General features: G+C 45.5%; 1 protein-coding gene across 1 annotated transcript in view; it reads right to left on the minus strand.

Annotated features, from left to right (window-relative positions):
* The window catches only part of EEPD1 (endonuclease/exonuclease/phosphatase family domain containing 1), a 61,311-nt gene that overhangs the window by 17,868 nt on the left and 28,011 nt on the right, over positions 1-15,432 (minus strand). The window contains exon 2 of the mRNA XM_082192855.1: positions 3,031-3,082. Coding sequence (XP_082048981.1) covers positions 3,031-3,082 — 52 coding nt within the window. The remainder of the gene's footprint in view (positions 1-3,030; positions 3,083-15,432) is intronic.

Genomic DNA, 15,432 nt, shown 5'->3' on the forward strand with positions numbered 1-15,432 from the left:
GTCTTATACAGTGGTGCCCCGCAAGACGAATGCCTCGCAAGACGGAAAACTCGCTAGACGAAAGGGTTTTTGGTTTTTTGAGCTGCTTCGCAAGACGATTTTCCCTATGGGCTTGCTTCGCAAGACGGAAACGTCTTGCAAGTTTGTTTCCTTTTTCTTAAAACTGTTAATACAGTTGCGACTTGACTTTGAGGAGCAACTCATAGCACGCGGTGTGGTAGGTTTTTTTGAGGTTTTTGAAGACTTTGGTGATTTTTGAAGCTTTTCCAAAGCTTTTCCGTCACCGTGCTTTGCAAGACGAAAAAAACCGCAAGACGAAAAAACTCACGGAACGAATTAATTTCGTCTTGCGAGGCACCACTGTACATGGGTAGTGCATAAGGTGGACGTTTGATTGGTTGCTGCTGCGGCTGTCAGTGGCTATTGTGCGTGTCATTGGTTGCTGCGTCAATGGTTTATGTTGATTGGTTGACACGTGCAGGTGAGAAATTTTGGGCACCGCCCCCAAAGCTCAAAAACCCTGGACAATCCTTCCCAAAAGAAGCTCAACAACTTTGTGCCATCTCCCCCCATTTTCTGAAATTTCATGGGGGGACGTCTTATACACAGAAAAGTACAGTGCATTTAAGTTTTAAAGAAAAGCCGCAAAAAAATCAATTATTGTGGCAATAAAGCCTTGCTATGCACCAGTTCCCTTTCCCAAAGTTATTTATCTGTGCATGAATATATACGTTACACGCAAGCATGCTGCGTGTGCAGAAAAAGTTACATGTTCTCTCAAAGAACTGCCAGGGCTTTGGCACTTTTGAGTCCATAGAAAGGAGGAGCGTTATTTGGGCAGGGTATAGCTCTCTCTTCTGCTTAACAGTCGTCGCATGAACAGTCTGCTTTGCTGTGAAAGTTATTTAGGACTAACAAAGATAACAATGGGTTTAATCACGATGAAACACATATCTGGCTGAAATGTATGGAAGTTGATGTGCCGGGGAGACAAGAAAGCCATTGAGAGCGCATTTGCCGAATCTGTTATGTTCCATGCCAGACATGGGAGAAAGAAATGTTCTCTCAGAGCGAGGAAGCTGCGAAATCCATCCATCCTAAACTTGTTTTCACGTGTCTATATTTTGTTAGGCGAAGGACAGAAAGCCAGCCAAACGATACAAAATAAGTTTTCGAAACTTTGCAAAAGACGCGCGCGCACACCCCAGTTCGTATATAAACGAATATACATTTTCATGCCACTCCTTCTTCTAGTGAACTCAGGGGGTGAACAGGAAGGCATCCAAAAAAAAGAGGCCACAAAGTTGGGGAGGGAGAAAGGGAGATAGTAGTATGCTCAGAGGAACAACCATGTTTGCAGAAATACAACATTTTGTCAAGAGAAAACCAATGAGAATCCACCCTCCTTGCACTCTAAACAACAGCAGCCACGGCCTAATGAGGACTGAGATGGTCATTTGCTGTGATATGTTGATAGACACTTTTAAAAGAAAACATGAAAATGGGGGGTGGTCTGCTACAGAAGAGTAGGACTGGCTGGATGGCATCCTATGACCCAAGGCAATTGTGGGACATTTCCCACAACAATGCGGAAATCAGGAAGCTTCGAGAAAAGCTAGTTTTTGTACTGCAGCATCTGAAGAGGGATCCAAAGAATTACTTTAGGCATGCCCAAAGGGTTACATGCACCCAGTGGGGATTTTTAAAAGCCCTCCCCCATCTAAAAAGATACGAGAGTTTCTCTGTCTGTCTGTCTGTCTGTCTCTGTCTCTCTCTCACTTTCAAACGTGATCTGCTGTGCAGCATTGTCAAAGATCCTGTGAGCATGTTGAAAACTCGTATGAACAGTACGAGTAGTCATGTGGTTAATAATTGTAGTCCAGAGAATGCTAAGAAAAAAAAGAGCAGAAGACTCTTACTCTTTTACACGCTGCCTTACAGCCAATAATAATAATAATAATTTATACCCCACCCATCTGGCTGGACTTCCCCAGCCACTCTGGGCGGCTTCCAACAGAATATTAAAATACAATGGTCTATTAAAGATTAAAAGCTTCCCTAAACAGGGCTGCCTTCAGATGTCTTCTAAAAGTCAGGTAGTTGTTGTTCTCTTTGACATCTGGTGGGAGGGTGTTCCACAGGGCGCCACCACCGAGAAGGCCCTCTGCCTGGTTGCCTGTAACTTTGCTTCTGGCAGGGAGGGAACTGCCAGAAGGCCCTCAGCTCTGTACCTCACTGTCCAGGCAGAACAATGGGGGTGGAGACGCTCCTTCAGGTATACTGGACTGGGGCATAAGAATGAACCAAATTTCCCCTGGCACTGGCTGCATTCAGGTGTCATGCTAAACCATGGTTTAGCATTACAACAATAAGTCTCAACAAGCTTTGAGGTTGTGCACTGTCTCCTCCCATCTGGCACGGCTACCAGAAGGAGATGAGAAATTTAGATTAACTACAGTTTAACAGCTGGGATAGCTCAGTTGATAGAACTTGAGACTCTTAATCTCAGGGTCATGGATTCGAGCCCTAAGTTGGGCAAAAGATTCCTGCCTTGCAGGGGGTTGGACTAGATGACCCTCGTGGTCCCTTCCAACTCTACAATTCTATGAATGTAACATGTTATCTGAAACTTAAACTGTGGCTAATCTTAACCATGTTCTGTTGAAACAAGCCAGCTTCATAAACCATAGTTTCAAGTTGGCAGGTTTTCACTAACCACAGTTAAAACTGGTTAGTTTGTTCAGGTCGAGACAACATCACAAGTTGCTGCAAATCTAAAACAGAAAAGGAAACGTCCACACTCCTTCTCACAGTTGCACAAAAGAGAAGTGTGAGGAGGTGCGGCCACACAAGCCCAAAGATCACCGCAGTCCATCCTTACCATGTTCAACTAGCATTATATCTGGTGCAATGTGTAGTATGAAGTAAAGGAGATCTATACTATACGAATCACAATAAACAGGGAATCCTATCACTAACAGAGTTGTGCTTGAAAAGATGTGTGCAAGCTCTACAAACAGGTGAAAATACCTTTTCCAGTGCATCTCTGTCCAACAGCTCCTGCACAGCCAAAAGCTTGATGCTGGAAGAGAAAAAACAGCAAAAGAAGTCATTTTAAAACCAAGTAAAAGTAGCTCCTGAAAGTTTGAAAACCCTCATATGGCATGCTAGTCAGCCATTTACAACGGTGCAGTCCCACGCAGTCATTAAATCCCCATCTATCTTGCAAAAGAATGATCTGCAAGGGCTTACGCTACTTCCCTGGACACAGCTGACTTTGACTGCTCTGATACAGCGTGCGCAAGCAGGTTCTTGACTGAGAACCCAACTAGCATACCAGAATGCTGCGCGCAAGAACCAAGAGCGTGAGGTGGGAGTTGCTTTATTTACTTCCGAAAGGCAGCTCCTTGACTGCTATGTTTGTCTGAAGAGCTGCCTGGCTAGATCAGCCAGAGGAGCAAAGTGGCGAAGTGTTTCTTTGTCAACCTTGGCTAACCCGGTGCTTCTGGGAAGTTCACGAGCAAGACGTGCAGGGGGGCAAAACAAGCCCTGTGATTTATCCTGAAAGTCAGGTATTAATAGGTCTACCGTTTTGAACCTAGAAGCTCCGTTTTGCTCTCACAGTTAATCAAAATATATCCACTCCCTACAAATTTGCCCGATCCTCGTCTTTTGGTTTTTTTTTCTTTTTTTTTAAATTTAACATAATTGTTACAAAATATAAGCAAAACACTGCAAATACGTACACTTCAAATAAGCACATATACATAAAAAGGAAAAAAAGAGAGAAAAATAAGATAAGAAAAAAGAAGAAAAAATAAAGAAAAAAGAAGAAGAAAAGTTGGAAGAATTTCTTCCAAATTTATTCTACAAATATCACGATATGAAAATAATAATAAAATTTCATTGATTGACTTCCATTGCTTACACTGCACTTCCTATATGCGTTTTAAGCAAGATTGTATCTGCTATTTCATATTTTCCCCCATACAATCTCACACAAATATTCTAATCAGTACGTTTTCTAAATCTTTCATAAGTCTATTCTAAACACAACCAATACCTTACATTTAATCCTTGTCTACATAAAGAATTATTTAGACATTTCCATTGTTTCTGGATTATAGTTTTTGGTTTTTGTCTTATCAAATCAGTCAACTTTGCTAATTCCAAGTATTCGCAAAAGATCCTTGTCTTTTGAAGAGTCACTCCAGCCACTGCTAACCACCACTTCTAGGGATAGTGGTTCACAAAAGCACATCATATGGTCCACAGAATCACAGACATGGCGGTCAAGGGAGGAGGGCCCTGCCACTGGAGTCCATAAATCTTCTCTTACATACCAGGAAACTTCTCCACCTGGCTTGGTATTGAGGACCTGGACCTGGTGCTGGGCATAAGAGACAGACTGGGGATGCTGCTGAAGGCCATCTCTGGCACAGTGGTGGCGAACCCAGGGACAATTGGAGATGAGGGATGGAGTTAGACCAGCTTTGCCCCAGATACCTCCCCAGGAGGGGAGCCCTCTTGGCTAACGGGAGGGCAGCAGAGGCGGCTCTTTGGTGGGTGACACTGGGCTTGGAGTATTCAGCATTGTGGGGCTGAATACTCTTGTGGCAGCCCTCAAGGCATGTCCCTGGGATCTGGGCTGCTCTCCTCGGCCTGCTGGGGCCCTTCTCTGGGCTGAGTTTTTCTTGGGATCCCATCTTCTCATTCCGCAGCCTACTGTGACCTTCCCTGGTCGTCCACTTCCAGCTTCCTGATAGCCTCTCACTTTCCTTCCTTTCCATGACATTTGCAATAGACTCAGGACACCCTGGAGGAGAAGGTACTTAGTCTAAGGCTGCTTCTAGATCCATCACCGCAGACACAGCGGCGTCCTCAGCAGCTGGGGTACTTTTTACCAGCTTGGGCTGGTAAGACAGCTAGGCTATTCCTGCATCTTGATAGTTTGACCACAGGTGTCCATGCACTGGTAGCCTCAACACTGGATTACTGCAATAGGCTCTTTATGTGGCTACTCTTGAGGTTAGTCCAGAGGCTACAGGTGCACTGGCAGAACAGCACCTAGGCTGCTTATGGAGACAGACCGACACCAGCATACAACACCTTGTTTGTGGGATCTGTATGGGCTCCCCATCTGCAGTTCAAGATTTTGGTGCTAGCATATGAGGTGCTACAGAATCGAGTTGCTTGAGAGACTGCCTTATGCCTTAAATACTCAGAAGGGCACAACAACCAGCAAGAGAGTTTCTCCTTCAAGTTCCTAACATACCAAAAGCTCACGCCACAGTAATTTGGAGAAGGGCTTCCCCCGTTTCGTGGAACAGCATCTCTGCTCAGATAAGACAGGTGCTCAAAATCTGTACTTTCCGGAAGAAGAAGAAGAAGAAGAAGAAGAAGAAGAAGAAGAAGAAGAAGAGGAGGAGTTTGGACTTGATATCCCGCCTTTCACTCCCCTTAAGGAGTCTCAAAGCGGCTAACAATCTCCTTTCCCTTCCTCCCCCACAACAAACACTCTGTGAGGTGAGTGGGGCTGAGAGACTTCAGAGAAGTGTGACTAGCCCAAGGTCACCCAGCAGCTGCATGTGGAGGAGCGGAGACGTGAACCCGGTTCCCCAGATTATGAGACTACCGCTCTTAACCACTACACCACACTGGCTCCAGCCAGTGGAAACAGCCAAAGACATTTTTTAATTCAATTAGCTTTTCCAGCTGGGTGAAAAGGTTTCTGCCATAGATGTTTCTTTTATATGATTTGTAAACCCAACTTTGGTTGTTTTTCTCCTATTTTAGAAAACTATTTTTAGTTGTTTTTATGCTAGGTTTGTAAATCACCCTAAGACTCACGTGAAAGGTGATTCCTGAATTTATAAAATACTATTAATGACAACAACAGCTGTTATTGCATCCATTTGTCATTACTCGAATAGCCTGCTCTGTATAATTAAACCCATCTACAAAGTTGCCTAATAAAAACCAGATTGATTCTGGCAACCTTTTCTTATAGAGATAGAGCCACATGCCCCAAAATGCTGTAGAAAGAGAAGCAGAGAGACAGAAATGAGAGTTTGCCATTGACTTTAGCCCAACCCCTGTGCTGACTCATGAAAACACGAGGCTCGTAAAGAAGCGTAAGCACCAAGCGAGGATTTATAGCACTGCATAGGGAAGGAGAGATCGTTTATCTAAACGGCGCAAGGCAACCTGGCATCCATGGCTGGTGTAGAAAGCAGAACTGATTGGATATCCTCTGTGGTTTTTACAGGACATGCAGTGCAACTGATCTAAAAATAGGAGGCAGTTATTGCTGGCTGTCCAATAGATTACACTCCTCCAAGGGCTACAAAGGTTGACTTTAAAAAAATAATAATTCTGCAATTATATCGACAGCCTTAGAGAATAATCATCCACAGAACAGGCACAGTGTAGAGTCCAGAACTCAAATCCACAGTGGTCTCCAACTGGCAACTTAAGGAGGATCAGAAATTCCACCTGTGTGCCACCAGTCAACTGGGGTGAAATGGTGAGAAATGCAGAGAGACCAGTTGCACCAACAAGGAAGCCTAATATTTATTCTAGTAAGCCACAGCAGATCAGGTGGGTAACCTTTTGGCCCCTTTAAAGGCTTCTGGGTCAGGATTCCTCCACACTGCTCACTAATCAGAGCAACTAGCTCTCACTGCTGCCTCAGATTGCCTTGGCCTCACCTCCTAAACTCAACTGTAAGCCCAGTCTGCCAAGTTGCAGAAAGACAAGTTCATTCACCCTTGGCCAGCTGGCTTCAACCCACCAAGGAACAGGGTGTACCTGGAATGTACCAGAGAATCCACAGAGACCCAAAGTCATTCTCGGCACAATATACCTGTTTGTTTCATCCTGGTCAGATGGACAGTTCCAAAATTTTGACACAATGAGAACCCCTAAATTAAGGAAAACAAAGCAGCTCTCTCTGGGTACAAAATGAAGATACTTGTGTCCTGACCTGGTACAAATGCGTTCAAGGGGAAGGAGTCAATAAGAGCCAAGGGAGAGAAGAATCCCCATTGAACTGGGAAGAACAGTGTTTTTCCCAATGTGTGAAGGCAAGCAGCCTGGCAGGTGCAAACATTATCTCCCAGTCTGCAAATACTTCATATCATCAGTTGTCACATGGTCATTTGCCTTCATCCACTATCAACCAGCTAATGGGAGAGGCAGGCATAGCCACCTGCCAATGTTGTACCGACTGCAGAAGAGATCCTTAAACTCATTCATAAAAAGGAGGTGTAGACTTAAAAGCAACAACTGAGCTTCCTTACTGGATAACTGCAATCGGCTAACACAAGCCTATTGTCTTCCGTAGCTTTCAGGGACCCGGCTTGTAAGGTTTCGTAGCCCCGTATCTGGTGGTACCAATGGCACACCATCGTCCAGAACAGAAGCTCTTCTTACAAGAAGCCACTGTAGCTGCCCATCAACAAAAGAGCAGCCATTCATAGCTGAAAACGTTGCATGAGTGATGGATGAGAAAGAGATAAATTATGTCATTGAGCTTTGCATCAACGGGTAAGGGAAGAATCGAAATAAAGCCATCAGTTGGAAATATATTTTGAATATGGTGGGAAGTTTAGCAAAGGCGCCTAAGAAATTCACAATACAGTGGTGCCTCGCAAGACGAAAAGAATCCGTTCTGCGAGTCTCTTCGTCTTGCGGTTTTTTCGTCTTGCGAAGCAAGCCCATTAGCGGCTTAGCGGGTTTAGTGGATCAGCTGATAAGTGGCTTAGCAGCTTAGCAGATCAGCTGTTAAGCGGCTTAGCGGATCAGCTGATAAGCGGCTTAGCGGATCAGCTGATAAGCGGCTTAGCGGATCAGCTGTTAAGCGGCTTAGCGGCTAAGGATCAGCTGATAAGCGGCTTAGCGGCTTGGGGGAAAGGGGGGGGAACCCCGCAGGAACTCGCAAGACATTTTCGTCTTGCGAAGCAAGCCCATAGGAAATTCGTTTTGCGAAGCACCTCCAAAATGGAAAGCCCTTTCATCTAGCGGGTTTTCCATCTTGCGAGGCATTCGTCTTGCGGGACACCACTGTAGTCAACACAGTAACTCACTCATTTGACGCTGGGAAAACAAACAAAGGCTTTCTGACAAAGATAATATATTGTCTGTGTCATGTTTCAACATGGCAACATAAAATTACTCACACATTTTTCACAATGCTAGGAAGGTTCTTAAGCTAATAATGTATGAAGTGGGATTTGGCGTGTTTTTTCCATCCATCCCTAAGTAACTTGTTCAACTGGCGATTGAGCCTGAGGTTATATGATGTCACATCAAACAATTCTTATCCCACACTTTCAAGGGCATTTCCTCATCACTTTCCTTCCTGCAAAAAGCGGGGGCGGGAAGCAGGTTTGTTGTGCAACAGCAGCAAATCCACTTAGAATCACCGAATCTTTAATTGAACAACATGACTTTCCCTGGATGCAATTAAGCCTCTCAAAAAGTAGCAACAGTCTAGAAGCAGTTACACTCCCTGCCACACAGTTCCCATCATTTTTATTCTTCTTGGATCTTTGTTTCCATGGAAATGCAGGTTTAAAAAACCTACTGTCTCCTACACACACCCGGTAATGCAGATTGCATCAGTTAAAGAACTGAAAGTATGACTTTTTAATCCAGTACTAATAAATTACTTCATAGCAAAAACAGGCAAAGGAGTTAACCATGACTCAAGCAGTTAAAGAGAAAAAGAAAAAGGGGTTTGGGGGGGATACACTGAAGTTCAGATGAAATGGGGTGGCTTTTTGTAAGGCTATCTGCAGCAGATGAATATTACTACTCCTTGAGTTCTTCCAACACATTTTGCCTAGGGCTGTTAGTGATGTGCTTCTCTGTCAGCTAACTCGAGGGATTTCTCCCATATTATACAGGTGCTGCCCTTTTCACACGGGGGCTCCATTCCCACCTCCAGCACCTCCCACCTTCAGCAGAACATGGATAAGCATGACCCCCCCCGGTTATGTTGCCCCACGCCCTCGTATTGCCTTTTTCCGGGTCCAAAAGGACCCACGTGTCGGCTATCGCATGCCATTTGGACACACCTAAAATGGTTGCCATTTGTACTTAAACAATACCAGAAAGCCCCCAAGAGTTCTTCCTTCTGGAATGACAACAGTGCCTTATTTAACTTTGCCACAGGGAGACCCCATAAGACCCCAACTATTCTGATGTTCATACTGTTATAGTTTTTTTGAGTGGGGCTCAAACCCTAGTGGTAGTATTTTGATTAATTGGAGCATTGAATGGGAGGTTGGAGGCCAGTGGAAAAGCACAGGCTAAGCTTCCTGTCTAGTGAGGGCCTCACCTGCGACAGAGGCATGAACCTGAGAAAAAGTGTTGACAGCCCATCCAAGAGGATTTCTTGTGTCTGGGCAGACAGAGGGTGCCATGGTAATGGGGTGTGTGCTTGAGGGGACAGGAAAAGAAAGTCTTTACAGAAAGGCATGCTGGGAAGAAGAGGGAGAGGACAAAGAGAGAGATCCATCTTGGGCAGGTTGGCTGAAGGCTGGCTGGGAAAGCTGCTTTTGACTCCAGTGCTGCACTGCCATGGGGAAGAAGCCCCTTCTTGAGAGGACCATGCTGTAAAATCTGGACTCTCTCCATCTAAACTCAGGTGTAAGTATGTGAATAAAGCCCATTTCTTAAAGCTACGACTATCTCTGCCGCACCTTCAATTCTCCAAAGGAGCACAGCCCCTGGTGAGTGCCTGGAACCCGCTGGAATCTTGCTACTGCTCGGCAGAGAGTGGGGGCGGCACCCATCTTTGGTAACAATACCTAAGTATCGGCTACCCTAACACGAACCCTGTTGAAGGATGCAGGAAACAGAAACGACTCCTTCCTCCTCTCCTTCAAAGCAGCTAAACCAAAGATCATCAACCTTTCTTGGCCCATGGGAACATTTTGTTTTTCTGATTTTTGAGCAAGTGCCATGGGTGCCGTCTCCTTGCCCCATCAGCATGCCACACACACTGAATGAATGTGCACACAAACTTCATTTTTCCAAAGATAAAATGTTGTGGTTTAGTCGTTTAGCCGTGTCCGACACTTCGTGACCCCCTGGACCAGAGCATGCCAGGCACTCCTGTCTTCTACTGCCTCCCGCAGCTTGGTCAAACTCATGTTGGTAGCTTCGAGAACACTGTCCAACCATCTCGTCCTCTGTCGTCCCCTTCTCCTTGTGCCCTCCATCTTTCCCAACATCAGGGTCTTTTCCAGGAGGTCTTCTCTTCTCATGAGGTAGCCAAAGTCTTGGAGCCTCAGCTTCAGAATCTGTCCTTCCAGTGAGCACTCAGGGCTGATTTCCTTAAGAATGGAGAGGTTTGATCTTCTTGCAGTCCATGGGACTCTCAAGAGTCTCCTCTAGCACCATAATTCAAAAGCATCAATTCTTCGGCAATCAGCCTTCTTTATGGTCCAGCTCTCACTTCCAAAGGTAAAATAAGAATGAGCAAACACACCAAAATTAATTTGAACCTTGAAAAGCACCTCAATAGGAAAGAGGCAGTGGGAAAGCATCCTTCTTCCAACTTAGCTCTATGTACCGTATTTTTCGCCCTATAGGACGCACTTTTCCCCCTCCAAAAATGAAGGGGAAATGTGTGTGCGTCCTATGGGACGGATGCAGGCTTTCGCTGAAGCCTGGAGAGCGAGAGGGGTCTGTGCGCACCGACCCCTCTCGCTCTCCAGGCTTCAGGAAGCTATCCGCTAGCCGTGGGAGACTCAGCTCTCCCACAGCTAGCGGAGAGCTTGCCAGCACCCAGAAGCTTGGGGCGCGCTGAGCTCAGCACGCCCCAAGCTTCGGACTTCGCGCAGATCTCCCACAGCTTGCGAATAGCAGCCTGTTCTGGGGGCTGGGGTCGGGGGAAGCTCGGGCTTCCCCCGCCCCAGCCCCGCACCTGGGGGGGAGATAAATTTTTTTCCTTTATTCCCCCCCCCAAATTAGGTGCATCCTATGGGCCGGTGCGTCCTATGGGGCGAAAAATACGGTACTTTTACAGGGAGAAAACGCTAGCCACCCAAGGCTTCTCGTGACCAAGGGGCAGTGATGGAAGAGGTGTGCCAGAGGCTTCATGGGTGCCAGGAGAAGAGCTCACGGTACCCTTGCGCCCACAGGCACAATTCCAGCAGCCCCTGTGCGATAAACACTAGCTGCAGGCATTACTTTTTTGGGGTACACCAAACTGTACAGGATAGGACAAATTCCGCAGCAGCTTCAGTAAGCCTCAGTGCAGATAAGCAGACTTGCCACAGAGTGCAACTAGACAGCTGGCTGACTTGGGAGATGGCCGTTACACCTCTTGGAAAGCAAAGGCAGTGTCTCCGCCACAACCTAAACATGCAGGGAACCACAGGGCCCGGGGAAAGAAATGGCGTGCTCTTAAGCAGAAGCATCCAAGTAATAAAGAAGAAAAAGAGGAATCATAAAAGCTAATTAGGAGTGCCAGAAGAGCACAATAAACTAATTTCCTGCATGTGCTGCTTGTTACAGGAGTTACATGTGTTGTATACACCTTCTAAATCAAGGGTCAACAACCTTTTTCAGCCGTGGGGTCCCTCAGACCTTGTTGTGGGCCAGATTATATTGGGGGGGGGGATGAACGAATTCCTATGCCCCACAAATAACCCAGAGATGCATTTTAAATAAAAGGACACACTGATTCCCGAACCATCCGCGGGCCGGATTTAGAAGGCGATTGGGCCAGATCCGGCCCCCGGGTCTTAGGTTGCCTAAAGGTAAAGGTAAAGGGACCCATGACCATTAGGTCCAGTCGTGACCAACTCTGGGGTTGCGGTGCTCATCTTGCTTTACTGGTTGAGGGAGCTGGAGTTTGTCCACAGACAGTTTTTCCAGGTCTTGTGGCCAGCAGGACTAAGCTGCTTCTGGCAAACCAGAGCAGCGCATAGAAATGCCATTTACCTTCCAGCCGGAGCGGTACCTATTTATCTACTTGTACCTTTGACGTGCTTTCGAACTGCTAGGTGAGCAGGAGTTAGGTTGCCTACCCCTGTTCTAAATCTTATTTCCAGCATGCAGTCTGATGAAAAAACTGGCATTTAAAAACACATGATATTGTTAAAGTCCTTTTGAAACAACATATATACAGTAGTCACTTCCAGCTTTTCCCGAGTTCAACGTAGCTGACTCCCCACCTCGTGAGCGAGTTTAGGATTCTAGCCGTGAGACCGGAGAAGATACAATGCTGACATGTAAACAGTGGCGTAGCGTGGGGGGTGCAGGGGGGGCCAGCCACACCAGGCGCAACATCTGGGGGTTAGGGTTAGGGGGCGCAAATCCACGGGTTAGGGGGCGCAAATCCACTGGTTAGGGAGCGCAAATTACTTGCCTTGCCCCGGGTGCTGACAACCCACGCTACGCCACTGCATGTAAAACATGGAAGAGCCTTGGGGAGACATGTTTTGACCCCTTCAGTCTTCTGCTCAGCGGCATGAATTCCCCTTCCCCTCCACGGATGGCCTCAACTATGGCTTAGTAGATGTGCAGGCAGGCATTCCTAAGACTGCCTCCTGATTTGCAAACCATAGTTTCCAGACAGACAGCATCACACTGGAACTGGGCCTTGATCTGTCAATAGAGTATCCTTTCATAAAAACAAAATTCTAATCTATTCTAACCCGTATTTGTTTGCTATTACGTTAAGGGGGGGGTTAATCCCATCTTACTGTGCTCTAAAATAGTCTACTTGCAATTATGAAATAACCGCTCTATCGTTTTTTAAAAGCAGGGTTTGTCCGTTTTTGCCAGACAGATTGGGGGATAACAGTCTTTGTGTGTCTTCTTACAGAGGCATTTACATTGGGTTTGGATGTGTCATTTAACTGATTAAAATAAAATAAAAATCCTCTCCACTAGAAGAGGTAAGGCCAGCATTCAAAACAAAGATCTGAAGGCCATAAAAACAATAGTTGGCTTACAACCTCCAGAAGACTGAGCATGATTATTTTGCAAATAAATAAGCTTTTCTGTTTGGCTCCTTCGCTTTGTTCTTCTGAATTTCCCTTGCGGGTTACACTTTGATGCTTCTGAAATATCTTTTCCTCCCTCTGATTCTCCCTCGCTGCCCCAATGGAAGGACTGGAGAGCCCTTTATTAAATTATGTGATTTATTATTTTTAGAGGATGTGCAAATTTTGAAACATGGCCAGTGACGTCTCATCGTTCCTTGATATAAAACAAAGCTAAAAATAAAATGAAAGGGCTGTATGAGGAACTCAGGAATAGCAGGGATTGTTTCTCTTAGGAATTTACCATTTGAGGAGCTTAGTTTTGTGTGCTTGCCAACCGGCTTTAAACACTCGAAGCAATCAAATGTAATTTAAGGTTGTCTAATTCCCTGCTTTTACAGAGCGCCTCAGCTAAATCCTAAATCCTATGGAGTCTTTCAGTGAGAAAACTTTCATCTTCTGTTAATTCTCAACAGTTTTACGCTCCTTAGGCTATATTTTTGACCCACTTGCACATTACAGACTTTCAACTATATTTTCTTTTCTGTGACATGAGTGCTGGGGACCATGCCTTGAAAGGGACAGAGCACGAATCTGCTGCTCATCTCATGCAACGTCCAGTGTGACATTTTCCCCTGCGCATACACACTGTGGAGCCACCATCAGTCAGTGCTTCCACACATATTTTCATGTGGCTAGCAAAACAATATAAAAATCAACTACAGCTTTATTGGTTACTAGCAGTTTCATACCTAGCACTGGCTGGGAATGCTAAGGGGGAAAAAAATCAGTGTAGTTTTGAAAGGCTCAGTCTACAATATAGGTAGGCAAACTAAGGCCCAGGGGCCAGATCCGGCCCAATCGCCTTCTAAGTCTGGCCCGCAGATGGTCTGGGGATCAGCGTGTTTTTACATTAGTAGAATGTGTCCTCTTATTTAAAATGCATCTCTGGGTTATTTGTGGGGCATAGGAATTCGTTCATCCCCCCCAAAAAAATAGTCTGGCCCCCCACAAGGTCTGAGGGACAGTGGCCTGCCCCCCTGCTGAAAAAGTATGCTGACCCCTGGTCTACAAACTTGATTCAAAATGGCACCCAACTGTATCCACACAAAGGACTCGGCTTATAAACATGTGACACCAGATGGCGCTGCAGAGCAGTGATCTATCGCCAGTGGAATTTTGCATTGAGAGTTTTTATAGTGTTTTCCCCTATAGCGTTTTTTTTTTATCAGTATAGATCCAGCCAAGGACCCAAACCTGTTCCCTGATCTCAGGAACCACCAAGCAAAATTTGGTTACAATATCTGGAGAGGTGTCCAAATGCAGAGAGACTTCCCAAAATATACGTTTGTAACAGCTTTTCAGTGTATTATGTATTTAACTCTATCACCAGTCCATTTCTCCGTTGCAATTTGTAATTGCAGGCACTTTCAAAGCAGCAATTTGCAATGGCACACGCCTTTTTCTTTTTAATGAGACCATGAACTCTTTTAGCTAGAACGTTCCAATTTTGCAAACGTCTCCCGAGTTCCATGTGGGAAGCTGCATGACTGCTAAAACCAGCAATAGAGAAATTGAAGCTCGTGGCCTATACTTAGTGGGCCATTCTAATTTTTAAAAACCACAAAATAAGCAATAGGACTTCTCCATTAGGAGGCAGATGTCCATCTCCCCACAAGGAGAAGCTAGATGGTGCCATATGAAACTTCAAGCTGCAGGTCTGTTAGTAGCCAGAGCCCCACACAGACGTTGCTCTGTGTACTACTGGCCAATATTGCCACGGCTTTAAATATCAAATGTCAAGTGCTTCTGACTCAAACATTAAGGACTGTCTCTCGGCTTTCTCTGTAATTCTAATCCACAGTAACATATAATTTTCTCCCAGGTGTGGAAGGAGGAAAATAGGTTGAATCAACTTGACCTTAGCCAAATGATGCCCCTTTTCTTTGTGGAGTTACACAAAGCAGGTCCTGCCAATTTTAATGTACAACACAGTGGCTCCAACTTAGGTTGCAACAAGAGGGAAAGAACAGTGATCAGCAGAGTTCTCCTTTGCAAAGAAAACTGTGAAGAAACGAGGGAGTTTCTCTCTGAGGTACACCATGGATAACCACATCCAGAATAAATACATCTTTTGTTATATAGCTACGCTTGAAACCCAGAAGCTCTGCAAAAATAGTTTGGGAACAACCACTAGCAATTGGGAATGTTCAAAATGGCTTCTACACAAATGCTACCTGATAAAATTGAAATTTGACGCCAGGGCACTTGGGATGTATGTATCTATAAAAAGGTAAAGGGGCCCCTGACCATTAGGTCCAGTCGTGACCGACTCTGGGGTTGCGGCGCTCATCTGGCTTTATTGGCCGAGGAAGCCAGCGTACAGCTTCCGGGTCATGTGGCCAGCATGATTAAGCCGCTTCTGGAG

The sequence above is a fragment of the Podarcis vaucheri genome (assembly GCF_965113315.1).
Source record: "Podarcis vaucheri genome assembly, chromosome: 12".
Taxonomy (NCBI): Eukaryota; Metazoa; Chordata; class Lepidosauria; order Squamata; family Lacertidae; genus Podarcis; species Podarcis vaucheri.